General features: G+C 39.4%; 1 protein-coding gene across 1 annotated transcript in view; it reads left to right on the top strand.

Annotated features, from left to right (window-relative positions):
- UGCG (UDP-glucose ceramide glucosyltransferase) overlaps positions 1 to 10,490 on the top strand; it is a 34,266-nt gene extending 23,776 nt beyond the window's left edge. The window contains exons 4-9 of the mRNA XM_079789851.1: positions 431 to 532; positions 1,884 to 1,996; positions 3,878 to 4,056; positions 5,346 to 5,432; positions 5,913 to 6,102; positions 7,806 to 10,490. Of these exons, the coding sequence (XP_079645977.1) occupies positions 431 to 532; positions 1,884 to 1,996; positions 3,878 to 4,056; positions 5,346 to 5,432; positions 5,913 to 6,102; positions 7,806 to 7,976 (842 nt within the window). The 3' untranslated portion in view covers positions 7,977 to 10,490. The remainder of the gene's footprint in view (positions 1 to 430; positions 533 to 1,883; positions 1,997 to 3,877; positions 4,057 to 5,345; positions 5,433 to 5,912; positions 6,103 to 7,805) is intronic.
- The last annotated feature ends 2,263 nt before the right edge of the window (positions 10,491 to 12,753 follow it).

Raw genomic sequence — 12,753 nt, 5'->3', positions numbered from 1 at the left:
GAAACATCAATGATGAGAGAGAATCATTGATCATCGGCCTCCTGCACGCCACCCCATTGGGGATTTAGCGTGCAACCGGGCATGTGCCCCAACCGGGAATCAAACCATGACCTTCTGGTTCATAGGTCAATGCTCAACCACTGAGCCACACCGGCCAGGCCATGCTTATTGTTAATATAAGAACTTACGAACTAGAAAGCTGAAACTAATAAAACTTTAAAGATAAATTATATAATTCTCTCTTGAGAATGAACAGGTTTTTTTCTAACTATATCATTGTGAATAAGAAATGTAAAACAATGTTAAAGTATGTTCATTTAAATTATTAAACATGCAAATACTTTTTATTTCTCTCTACCATGTGTCTGTATAATAGAAAACATTTTCAGTCTTGAATGAATTTTTCATTGCTGTGCCTTTACATTTTTAGGTGGCAAAAAGGTTGGCATTAATCCTAAAATTAATAATCTAATGCCAGGATATGAAGTTGCAAAGTATGATCTTATCTGGATTTGTGATAGTGGAATAAGAGGTGAGGCTTTTCTTATTTATTTTATAAAACTATTTATTTGATGATAAAATGCCAAAGGCAGTCTGAAAATAAATTTATCAACCCTTTTTATTAGCCTAATAAAATAATTCATTTTATCATTATTTTATGGTAATGTGTCAAGTTATACTAAGATTTTGATTTTTTTTTATGCTAACCTGGAATGTTACACGTATAAAAATGTTTTCATCTTGAAGAGAAAATTTCAGCTGTTTAAAAAAATACAGTTGTGGTCCATTATACATTCTATAAGTTTTCTCACAGCTGTAAATTTGCCCTTGTTCATGTGACACTTTTACTTTGATCTGTTCGTGGCACACATAACCACACTATCTCACACAAAGGGACAGAGATTATAGATGTTTTACTTGAATAGATTTAGGGCTTTTCACTTAGATGATTTTAACAGGAAGCCTTTTATATACTGAAATTTTAATTTGCAGCTTTAAATGTTTATACTTACTGTGATTTCAGAGTTCTGTCATATTCTATTGCATTCTAATTACCTCGGGTTTCTCAACCTCAACACTATTGACGTCTGGGCTGGATGATTCCTTGTTGCTGAGGCTGTTCAGCAGCATCCCTGGCCTCCACCCACGGGATGCCAGTGGCACCCCTGGCAGGGTGACACCCAGAAATGTTTCCAGAGAATGCCAGGTGTCCCCTGGGTGGCAGCAGGCCAGAACCGCTGCCTTAGATTTTTTTTTTTGTATGTAAGTCCAGTGTGGCACTCCTAATAAGTCGGGATCATTACCTATCTATCAGAGACTATGTTCATCACATTTACTACCTAAAGTTACATACTATCATGAATTTGTTATGTTTCCAGTGCACAAATCTCTGTCAGGTATGACCTTACTTGACTCCTGGCAGCAGTTTTATGAAATAGGACATCTCAGATCCTCCAAGAGAGTGTAGGCTCATTTCCTGTGGTTGGAGAATGGAGGAGGCGGACTAAGAACCGGGGTCCTTTGACCTCTACCCCTGTAGCTTTTGACTGGGACACATTGTCCATTACTCCAGTTTGGAGGATCTGAAACGGGAGTGGTTAAGGTTTTCAAGGTGTATCCGTATTAGGTATATAATGGCCTAACGATGAATAGAGTAAATTAGCTTATCGTAAATTATGCCTTTTTGAAATTTTGTATTCTACTCAGAAAAGGGATTGAGATTCCTTTAATAGATCCAAATGTAAAAAAGAATTTAATTAATTAATTTATTTTTTTAGTAATTTAGTAACAACTCACAGAATATATTTTACATTAGTGGGCATTTTACTAAAAGGAGTGTTTTTCTCTCTCCCCCTCGCCACCTTTGTGTCTTTTTTACGTAGTGCTTCCGGACACGCTCACTGACATGGTGAACCAGATGACAGAGAAAGTGGGCCTGGTTCACGGGCTGCCTTACGTAGCAGACAGGCAGGGCTTTGCCGCCACGCTGGAGCAGGTGAGTGTGATGCTCGTAAATAACATCCTTGTTGTCGGATTCCTACTCGCCCAGCATCTGACACTATTCAGAGAGTTGGGTTGACATTTTGGGCAGGGCTAATGGTCTGCTAATCAACTTTTTGTTTAGTAAAGGAAACTCTCAATCCCTTCGAAATAAAATACGTTTTATTCTTATATGCCACATTGTGTTTCTGTTTTAGAAGTGTCCAAGTTGATTTATGTCAGTGATAAGCACCTCCATTTTGCACCAACCCCCGTAGTTTAGTTTTAATCTACCAGACTTAGAATGAATGGAAATAGGCCAGAGGATTTACTCCATTCTATAAAGAAATCTGTAGAGCCTCCAACTAGTCCATAGTTCCATAGTTCCACCTCATTCCTCAGACCTCACTTAATAACTGCCTATGGAATTAAGATGTATATTTCTGGTCTTTGAAGTTTGGTCCTATTCAGAACCACAAAGGGCTTCATTATAGTCTGGTTATAGGCTAGGTAGCAAGAATCATATTCTTAGTTGCCCTGATAATTCCCTGCTCCATGCTGTGTGTGTAACTCTTGCCATTGAGAAAGATCACTGCTCTCTATTTCAAGCGAATTAGAAGAGGTAGCGTATCTCAGATGCAAATAATCAGTAGGGTTTTATGTATAATAAGTAGGGCGATGACCATCTTATTCTGCCATTAATTTAATAGCTTGCATATCTCGTGACTTCACACCTATCTAGGGAAAGGGCAGTAAAATGGGAGACAGAATTTTAGTGTCTGCCCTGATTATGAAAAGTAAGTTGAAAAATAAAATTGGGGAAATTGAGAAGCTCAGTGACTCGGGGGCAGGAAGCAGCCAGCTATGAAAGGATACAAGAAAAGGAGTTACGAAATCATCCTGTAGGTAGATAGAACTACAGGTGGTGTTTGTATATGTATTCATGCATGTATACATATACATATATACATATATACATATATATATGTATGTATGTGTGTGTGTGTGTGTGTGTGTGTGTGTGTGTGTGTGTGTGTGTATAATTATATGAACATTCTGAAAGCAGGGTGATAAATATTTGTTCATTTTTGTATATAACAATGAGTGATATTTTTACCTGTTTTATACATAAATTAAGTTTTATTTTGGTAAATCTTTGAATCTTGCAGTTTTAGGAAAGATAACTTTTGAGAATAGAATATACTTTTCCCTGATGAACAAAATAGGTCCAGAGACATGGAAGCATGGAACAGACTAACACCGTGGTCGGCAAACTGCAGCTCGCCAGCCACATGTGGCTCTTTGGCCCCTTGAGTGTGGCTCTTGCACAAAATACCACGGCCTGGGCAAGTCTATTTTGAAGAAGTGGCGTTAGAAGAAGTTTAAGTTTAAAAAATTTGGCTCTCAAAAGAAATTTCAGTCGTTGTACTGTTGATATTTGGCTCTGTTGACTAAAGAGTTTGCCGACCACTGGACTAACAGATCTCAGAGGGAAGGGAGTGGTGGGGGAGGAGATTAACCAAAGAACTTAGATGGATAATATGCATAGCCCGTGGACACAGACAGTAGTGTGGTGAAGGCCTGGGGTGGGGTGGGAGTCAGGTGGAGGGGTTAGAGGGGAAAATGGGGGACATCTGTAATACTTTCAACAGTAAAAATAAATTTAAAAAAATAGAAGTAATAAGATAATAGCAAGAGTAGTCAACCAATAAAATTACTGACTGCCTGATATATTGGTAAACATTATTTTATACCAATTTTTATTCAGGTAATTTATATAAGAATATGATATTCACTCAGTCATACTTAAAGGAAACTCATTAGAAATAAGAGTTTATAAACACCATACATAAAATTCTAATTGTAACCATGTGTTTCTGGGTTGTTTTTTCGGCAGGTATATTTTGGAACTTCGCATCCGAGGTCCTATATCTCTGCCCATGTAACTGGTTTCAAATGTGTAACAGGAATGTCTTGTTTAATGAGAAAGGATGTGTTAGACCAAGCAGGAGGGCTTATAGCTTTTGCTCAATACATTGCTGAAGATTACTTTATGGCCAAAGCAATAGCTGACCGGTAAGAAAACTAAATTACATTAGGCTACAGTGTGCTTAGTATCTAACTTCTGTTGGTTTATTCTATTTGTTAAAACCAGGGATTAAGGACTCTTTATTTTTGCTAGTGAATGCAGAATAGGTTGATATTTTTAGAAAGTAATTTCTATGAATTCATAGATAATGTTATTCTAAAGACATAAATATTCTCATTCATCTACATTCTTCAGGTTAATGGGGTTTGAAGTGATTAAAAGGAAGTTTCTTTGTAATTGTGAATGTTCATTATTATGGGTGTAAATTTCTGTGTGTTTTAGAAGAATTAAAAATATCAGTGTAGTCATAAGCCAGTGGGTGAAAATTCAAAGGATATTATTTCAGATTTTGAAATTTTCAGATTATTTGGGATTTTGCTAAGGTGCCAACTAATGGTTCACCTGATTGACTTAACATTTCCCTATCACAAAATAATACTGTTTGCTATTAAAGGGGATCCATGTCTTGTGTGATAATTTACTAAAGAAGTGGTTTTAAAAATTGAAGTATGGTTTTAAAATTTTCTCACGAATGGTGTTCATGTTGTTTTGTGGTTTCATAGTGTTTCGCAAGAGATATAGAATGTCACTTTTTACATTTCTTGTTGAATACACACACACACATCGCCCTTCCCCACCCCTTTTTGTTTAGTAGTAACAGAGACTAAACTTTCTTCTTCTTCTTTTTTTTTTTTAAATTTAAATTATTTATTGTTTAATGTATTACATATGTCTCCTTTTTCCCCCATGGACCTCTCCCCGGCCGTATCCCACCTAAACTTTCTTTTTCTTAAAATATATTTTATTGATTTCAGAGAGGAAGGGAGAGAGGGAGCAAGAGCTAGAAACATCAATGATGAGAGAGAATCATTGATGGGCTGACTCCTGCAAGTCCCACACTGGGGATCGAGTCCTCAACCTGGGCATGTACCCTGACCGGAAATCGAACCGGACCTCCTGGTTCATAGGTCGACGCTCAACCACTGGGCCAGAGACTAAACTATTAAATACAGAACCCATTCCATTTAGAACTTGGAGAATGCCTGTCGTTTAAGTTTCTTAAATTGCAAACTGAGGGGTTGTAGCTTCTTCCAGCCCTTGGATGGTGCTATCAGGAGCCCACGTAACTGCTAACACATCCGTATGATGTACCCTGAGTGGGGTGCTAATCCTGAGGACCAGGCTCTCTCTGGTGACTCTCTGCAGGGATGATTAAAGCACCACCAGTCACACTTGCATGTGTCCATCATCACAGCTCAACTGTCTTAATTTGCAGAGGTTGGAGGTTTGCGATGTCCACTCAAGTTGCCATGCAAAACTCTGGCTCATATTCAATTTCTCAGTTTCAATCCAGAATGATCAGGTGAGTCAGCCGCTTTCTTCTTTTTATACTTTGTTTAAAAAGGGGGGGGCGGGAGGAGGGGTGATTTTTAGGTGGTACAACTTGGTTTAAAAATAAATCTAAAAAGTCAGATTTTTTCAGCTCCAGAAAAGAAAGTTTAGCTTCTTTTTAAAATTAATTTAATGTCTACATGTATTTTCTTCACTGTGTTACACTGAAAGCATTCAAAAAAGAGACTGGATTTTTTTATGTGCTCATCTTTATTTTCTCATTTTATACACTTTGAATTTTATAATCTTTATTCATTAGAGTACTAGTATAGACCATACGAATGAATTTCTAGCCTTTTTATATGCTAAATAAAAATAGAAGAGATTCATTAAATACTCTTTGAAGAGGTGGGCCTTGGTATAACCTGGTAAAGAACTGATTATTTTGGGAGGAAATGGATTAGTCTTGTAACCAAGCTATTGTTTAAAGAAAATCCTTTTATTTTTTTAGGTGGACCAAATTACGAATTAACATGCTTCCTGCTACAATAATTTGTGAGCCGATTTCAGAATGCTTTGTTGCCAGTTTAATTATTGGATGGGCAGCCCACCATGTATTCAGATGGGATATTATGGTATTTTTCATGTGTCATTGCCTGGCATGGTTTATATTTGACTACATTCAACTCAGGGGTGTCCAGGTATGTGGATGGGTATGAAAAGATTGGCAGTCATTTCATGGAACTAAAACTTTTTAATTTAGCCCTGACCGCTGGCTCTGTTGATGGGAGCATCATCCTGTGTACACCAAAAGGTGGCAGGTTCGATTCCCAGTCAGGGCACATACTTGGGTTTCAGGTTCAATCCCTGGTCAGGGCATGTTCAGGAGGCAGCCAACCCATGTTTCTCTCTCACATCAATGTTTTTTTCTCTCTCTCTCAAACTAAGTCAATAAAAACGTGTCTTTGCATGAGAATTTTAAAAAAGCAAACCACTTTTTAATTTATTAAAGGTAGAAAAGATCAGATAGCTTCCCATTGAAGGTTAATATCAAGTTTAAACATTTCTTTTTGTTGTTGGAATGTGGACCCAAAACTCAACTTGATTTTCAGCTTTCAGTTGTTATGCAGGTACTGTTATTAGGGCTCAAAGAAAAATAACAATGATGTTAAATTAAAAAGTATTCACTCAGAATATATTAGGATAGCAGTTTTTAAATGCTTCTTATTTACTCACTAGAGGCCTGGTGCACGGATTCGTGCACCAGTGAGGTCCCTCGGCCTGGCCTGTGCCCGCTCACAATCTGGGACCCCTCGGGGGATGTTGGACTGCCAGTTCCGGCCCGGTCCCCACAGGTCCCCGCAGGCCAGGCTGAGGGACCCCACTTGTGCACGAATCTGTGCACCAGGCCTCTAGTATGCATATAAGATCTTTGATTAATCTCTTCCCGCCCTCCCCCCTCCTCCCTTCCCATATATGTATATGTATAAATATATATATATATGTGTGTGTATATATATATATATTTTAGAGGCCCGGTGCATGAATTCATGCATGGGTGAGGTTCGGCCAGCCTGGCCAGGGGGAGGGGACATGGGTGGTTGGCTGGCCTGCCTGCTGGTCGAACTCCTGGTTGAGGGGACAATTTGCATATTAGCCTTTTATTATATAGGATATACACTGAGTGGCCAGATTATTATACATTCAGAGATCATAATAATCTGGCCACTCAGTGTATATAGATGATTAAAATTTTTATTATATGTTTTAATCCTCACCCCAGGTATGAGGATATTTTTTAAAATATATTTTTATTGATTTCAGAGAGGAAGGGAGAGGGAGAAAGAGATAGAAACATCAGTGATGAGAGAGAATCATTGATCAGCTGCCTCCTGAACACCCCCCACTGGTGATGGAGCCCACAACCCGGGCATGTGCCCTGACTGGGAATTGAACCATGACCTCCTGGTTCATAGGTCAACACTCAACCACTAAGCCATGCTGGTTGGATATTTTTCCATTGATTTTTAGAGAGAGTGGAAAGGAGGAGAAGAGCTACAGAGAGAGAAACATCTATGTGAGAGAGATACATCATCGCTTGGTGATTGGTTGACTCCGTCTCACGCCCCCACCGGCCAGCATTGAACCTGCAACTGACTTACATGCCCTTGAGCCCACAACCCTTCGGTCCTTGTCTCTAACCACTGAGCTACCAGCCAGGGCAACATTTTCTTTACCATTATAATATTGCATGACAGTTAAGTTATCTTAAGAAACAGATTTTTTTTAAAAACAGACTTGATTTTTGTGTAGTATACTTAAAAATGTGAATTCAAAAATGTTTATTTTTTAACTGTGTCTTTAGTCTGATAGTAAATCAATTCTTTCTTTTTTTAATTCATAGGGTGGCACACTGTGTTTTTCAAAACTTGATTATGCCGTAGCTTGGTTCATCCGTGAATCCATGACAATATACATTTTTTTGTCAGCATTATGGGACCCTACGATAAGCTGGAGAACTGGCCGCTACAGATTGCGCTGTGGGGGCACCGCAGAGGAAATCCTAGATGTATAACTACAGCTTTGTGACTACATACAGGAGAAAGAAGAAGTATTATAAATTATGTTTATATAAATGCTTTTAAAGACCTACCTTCAGTAGTTTTATCACATGTATGTTTTGGTATCTGTTCTTTAATTTATTTTTTGCATGGCACTTGCATCTGTGAAAAAAAAAAAAAAAGAAACACATCCGGAGTCTTGGCCAAATGGTATACATTATTATTTTGTGGAAGTAGAGAATCAAGAGAATTGGTTCTAGGAACCTGGGTTTGGTTTTTGTTTTTGTTTTAATATATATATGTGTGTATATGTGTATGTATATATATATGTGTGTGTGTGTGTATACATATATATACATGTATACACATATATATATATATACATATATATATATATACATATACACACACATATATATATATTATATATATAAATGCTCTGCAGCAAACACTGACAGTATCCTTCAGTAGAGAAAGTTTCTTATTTGGGAGTACACTCAGAATATTTATGGAATGGCAGCAGCTTTGTTTTGGGGTTCAGAACAGACTAAAGTGAATGGTATTACGCAGTGCACAATCCACAGTGAGGTACCAACGGGAAACTTTCATGCTTTATGCCTACCTCTCGTAGTTGTTGCAGAGCAGCTAAAAAGTGGAACAAGGTAGCCAGGCCTTGCAAAAACAAATGGAAAAACTTTACAAAATAATAATAACGAACGAGCTGGAGTCTAGTATTTCTACAAATCTGTGAGGAAGATTTTTTTTTTTTTTTTTTTTTTTTTTTTTTTTTTTTTTTGGTGTCACTGCAATGAACCCAAAGTGGTTGAGTTTGGTTTTTAATCATAGCCATGTATTGAAGGCATCTTTTTGACCAACTCTTGTTGGTTCTGTCTTGAACCATTGTTAATCACTGTGCTGGTAACCCTTTCCTTCCCTGTCCCTCACCTGACCCACCCCATCTTTCCTTAACCATTTTGGGGGGCGGGGGGGATGTTGGGGGGGGTTGTTTTAAGTGTGAGTGGATGTTTTGATAGTTGTGAGGAAAAATGCATTTCAGACACATTTCACACATGAGCTATTTTCTTAAACAGTATGTCTTATTGTTGAAAAGAATGTAATTACAGGTATTTAATATCTTTTTTAAGTAAATATTCTAGCCATCAATAAATAAATTGCAGTGGGGTATAAGAGGGGACAGGATGACTTTTACTCTTAAATAATCAGCATCAACCAAGTCTGTGCGTGTGGTTGGTTTTCTGTTTTATTTGTTTTTTGGGGTTTTTTTTTACTATTACAGTTAGTCTAGTCTTATTTAAATTGGATTTTTGTATTCCAGTTTGTATGACAAAATAGACTAGCACAGTGCTCCTTGTAAACGCATGCCGGATTTCCCTCTCCCCTCCCTCCAGGCCGCTAAACTTGCTTGTCAGGTTGTGCTTAGCTTGTGGTGAACTGGACTTGTTTTTTGCTTTTTTAAAAACAGGCAAATATGTAAGGGACAGTGCATAAGCCTTTTTCTTTTTCCTTCTTTTTTTTTTTCTTCTTTTTTTGGTAGCGGAATGTTTGCTTTTCCTTGAGGCAGGGATGGCATGTTGTCCGTATGAACGCCTGCTGCGGGGCTGACGCTGGCAATATGGCAGCTTTCATTCTGAGTTACTCAGTTTCCATGTCAGACTATCATGTGTAGCATATTAGCAATAACTACAATTTGTAGAAAAATGAACACTTTTTCACTGCACTGAGCCAATTCATTTAATTGTCGAATGACTATATACATAGTTTAAATTGTAATATATCTATAATGTGTGTATATATATATATACTGTGTATACACATTGTATACAAGCCTCTCTCTGGGCCAAACTACTTCATTCTTTTTCTTTTTCCTTTTGCCTTATGACGAGTTTGTTTTGAAGGGCATCTTCTTCATGAACAAAGGCTTCGATGCGTCCTCCTTTCTATGTGAAATGGGTGGTATTGTTCCCTGAGGAAAGTTGCACAGTGAAAGCCAGTCTGGTTGTGACCCACTCCGTGTGTATGCTTTTCAATCACTGTTGTACAAGGTGACTCTTGCTGACCATGTTTGTAACTTGTTGGTTGTTTCATGAAGTTTGGGTGATGCCACCCTGGGCCTGCTGAAGCGAAATCATGCTTATTACTTAGCTTTCTGCTGAGCTCAGCATGGGCAAGGGAACAACAAAACCAAAATGGCTGGACAGACTTCCTGTGTTCTGTAAATAAAACATGACTGTTCTGTGTGTGTTTGATGTGGGAGTGGAGGGTTTCTTTAAAGTGAAGCTTCGTGGGAGCAGACAGAGTGATTTTTTTGTTTAGCGAGTTTAGAGTGGTAATAAAATGATTTAAAAAACAATAATATAAATGTCGAAGAAAGCATCACCACAGAACTGTAGGAGTCCAAATTTAATAAACTGTCTTTTTAAAAGTATCTAGACTATACCATGTTTTATTATTTAAAATCATTGTCCTTATGTTTTTTTGTTCAAAAAAATAAAAATTTGAATACAATCAAAACATGAGCAATACTGCATTTTTGTTTCCTGTCTTTTGTATTTTTATAAATAATGTTAACGTGTTCCACCATTTGCATCGGAATTATTAGAACAATTCTGTGAGGTGTGGGTTTTGAAATCTTCATTTTCCCAGTGCTACAGGCAGACTGATGACTCAGACAGAGTCCGGCTTTTGGGCATCATTCTAACATGGTTGCATGTTAGAATTGCCCACAGAGATTCTGGCTTAATTACTCTGCTCATTGTTTACTGTGCAGACAGCCCTGAGAAGCAGTAGCCCATAGAACATTTAGAAAAGACGCATTGGTACCTCTGCTCCCCACCTCCCACCCCCTCACCCGGGCTCACATAGGTAGGAACGCAGATCCAGGGAAAGGAATGGAATGGCAGTGCAGCTGAAGACCTAAATGCCAGGTAGACTAAGCGGCACCCACACACTGACCAAGGCCAGGCTCCCAGTCCGAGACGCTCCCAGGCCTATTGGACCACCCGTCGGAGGAAGGAGAAGATGCTTAGCTGGAGAGCCAGCCCCAGGGGAGGGGTGTGGGGAGGCCGAGAGGGGTCTGGCCATGGCCCCACTTCTACACCTTGGCCCAGTCATCAAGCTCATTCTTTATAGTTTGTTAAACCCTAACGTTTAAGAAATGATTAACACAAAGTTGAGTGTTAAGTCTTAGAATTTTACAGCTAGGCGCATTTCAGCGAGCCCTCGCCCTTAAAAGTAAAGAAGGTGAGATGGCCACTGTGGAAGTGGTGATCACAAGGGTGAGGCGACAGTGGCCCGCAGAGCTGGGAGCGGCCCCGGATGTATCAGCCCCCAGTGCCGAACCTTACACCACTGGACCGCATTTCAAGTTCTGCCTACAACAGCTTTACCACTTGTTACAGGAACCCTAAAATTAAAAAAGAAACCCAGGTTTTTGAATTGCCATCCATATTCTAACTCAAACATTGTTCTAGAAAGCCAGATGTAGACCTACAGAACAAGAATCTAAGCTACTATAAGGCTAGTTTAAGGTAAAACGCTTTACGTATATCATTTATTTGATAGAGAAGATTAGTACCTACCACAAGACTATTTACATGGATGAAAACAGTTCGTTTCCTTCTGACGCTTAGTGGGATATATTGTTTGAATTCACTCATTGGATGTGAATCTACTGTTTCCTTTACTTGCTGCAAGTAAATAAAACTACCTGGTGACAACCACGTCTGGTTTTTGAATAGAGCGCATCAAATGGGAACGCCTTGAGTTTGTAAGACCTTCCCTCCCGTGGCCACCAGTATCTTCTTGCTATAAAGAAAACCTCTACTCAAGATACTTCAATGGCCTGATAGTACTTCCAGGGTAAAGCCTAAGCTTTTCTCACAACACAGAGGCCATTTAGGTTAGGTCCCTGCCAACCCCTTTAGCCTCATCTCTCGCCATCTCCCTAAACCCACTCACATAAACTCTCTTCATAGTAAACGCCCCTCCCTTTCCTGCTCTGGGCCTTGGTGCATGTTGCTTCCTCAACCAGATCCCCTAATTCCTCTAACTGACCCTCACCCCACCCTAGGGACTCGATTCAGATGCCAACTCCGTGACTTAGCTTCCCGTGGCTGTGTACCACCCCGGCTCCCTCCCCGCCCCGTCCCCCCGCCTCCCGCCGTCTGTGCCTCCACAGCCTCACCCCTCACTTCCGCCCTAGCACTTAACACTAACTATTTTAACTGCCCCTTTAATTGTTCATTATTAGACTGGGAATATCAAGGGCAGGGAAGTCAGTAACACTCACCTTTGTGCCCCAAGCACGTAGCTTAGGACGTGACACGAAGTCCATTCTCCTGAATCAATTAATGAGCAAATAAAGATAAGCATGCCTTTATCGCTAATCTTATGCCCATAGCTAATCACTGAGGAGTGCAGGCCATGGAGCCAGACTGCTGGGGTGCGCTTTCCAGCATCAACATCTGCTCCCCGGACCTCTCTGTGCCCCCAGTGTTACCTATGCGTCAGGGTCGATGTGAGAATTAGAGGAGTTAATGCAGATGAAAAGCCACATTCTCAATAACAGCTTTGTGTTCCTAAAATAAGGATCTTGAGTGCAAGGCTGTGGTCACGGAGTGAAAATGAATGCTTGGTTACCCCCTGAACAAAGTCTCTCTTCTTACTTCAAGGCCTGAAGAAAAGAATTGTTCACAGTCTGGTGGAGAGGGTTTGCGTGATGTTTTTTAGAGCAACTGATCCCCATCCCTGGTACTTCAGGGTAAGTAGTGT

This window comes from Cnephaeus nilssonii (genome assembly GCF_951640355.1).
Source record: "Cnephaeus nilssonii genome assembly, chromosome: 14".
NCBI classification, from domain to species: domain Eukaryota; kingdom Metazoa; phylum Chordata; class Mammalia; order Chiroptera; family Vespertilionidae; genus Cnephaeus; species Cnephaeus nilssonii.
Note: the sequence above shows the minus strand (reverse complement) of the source record. Positions and strands in the feature narration are given on the sequence as shown.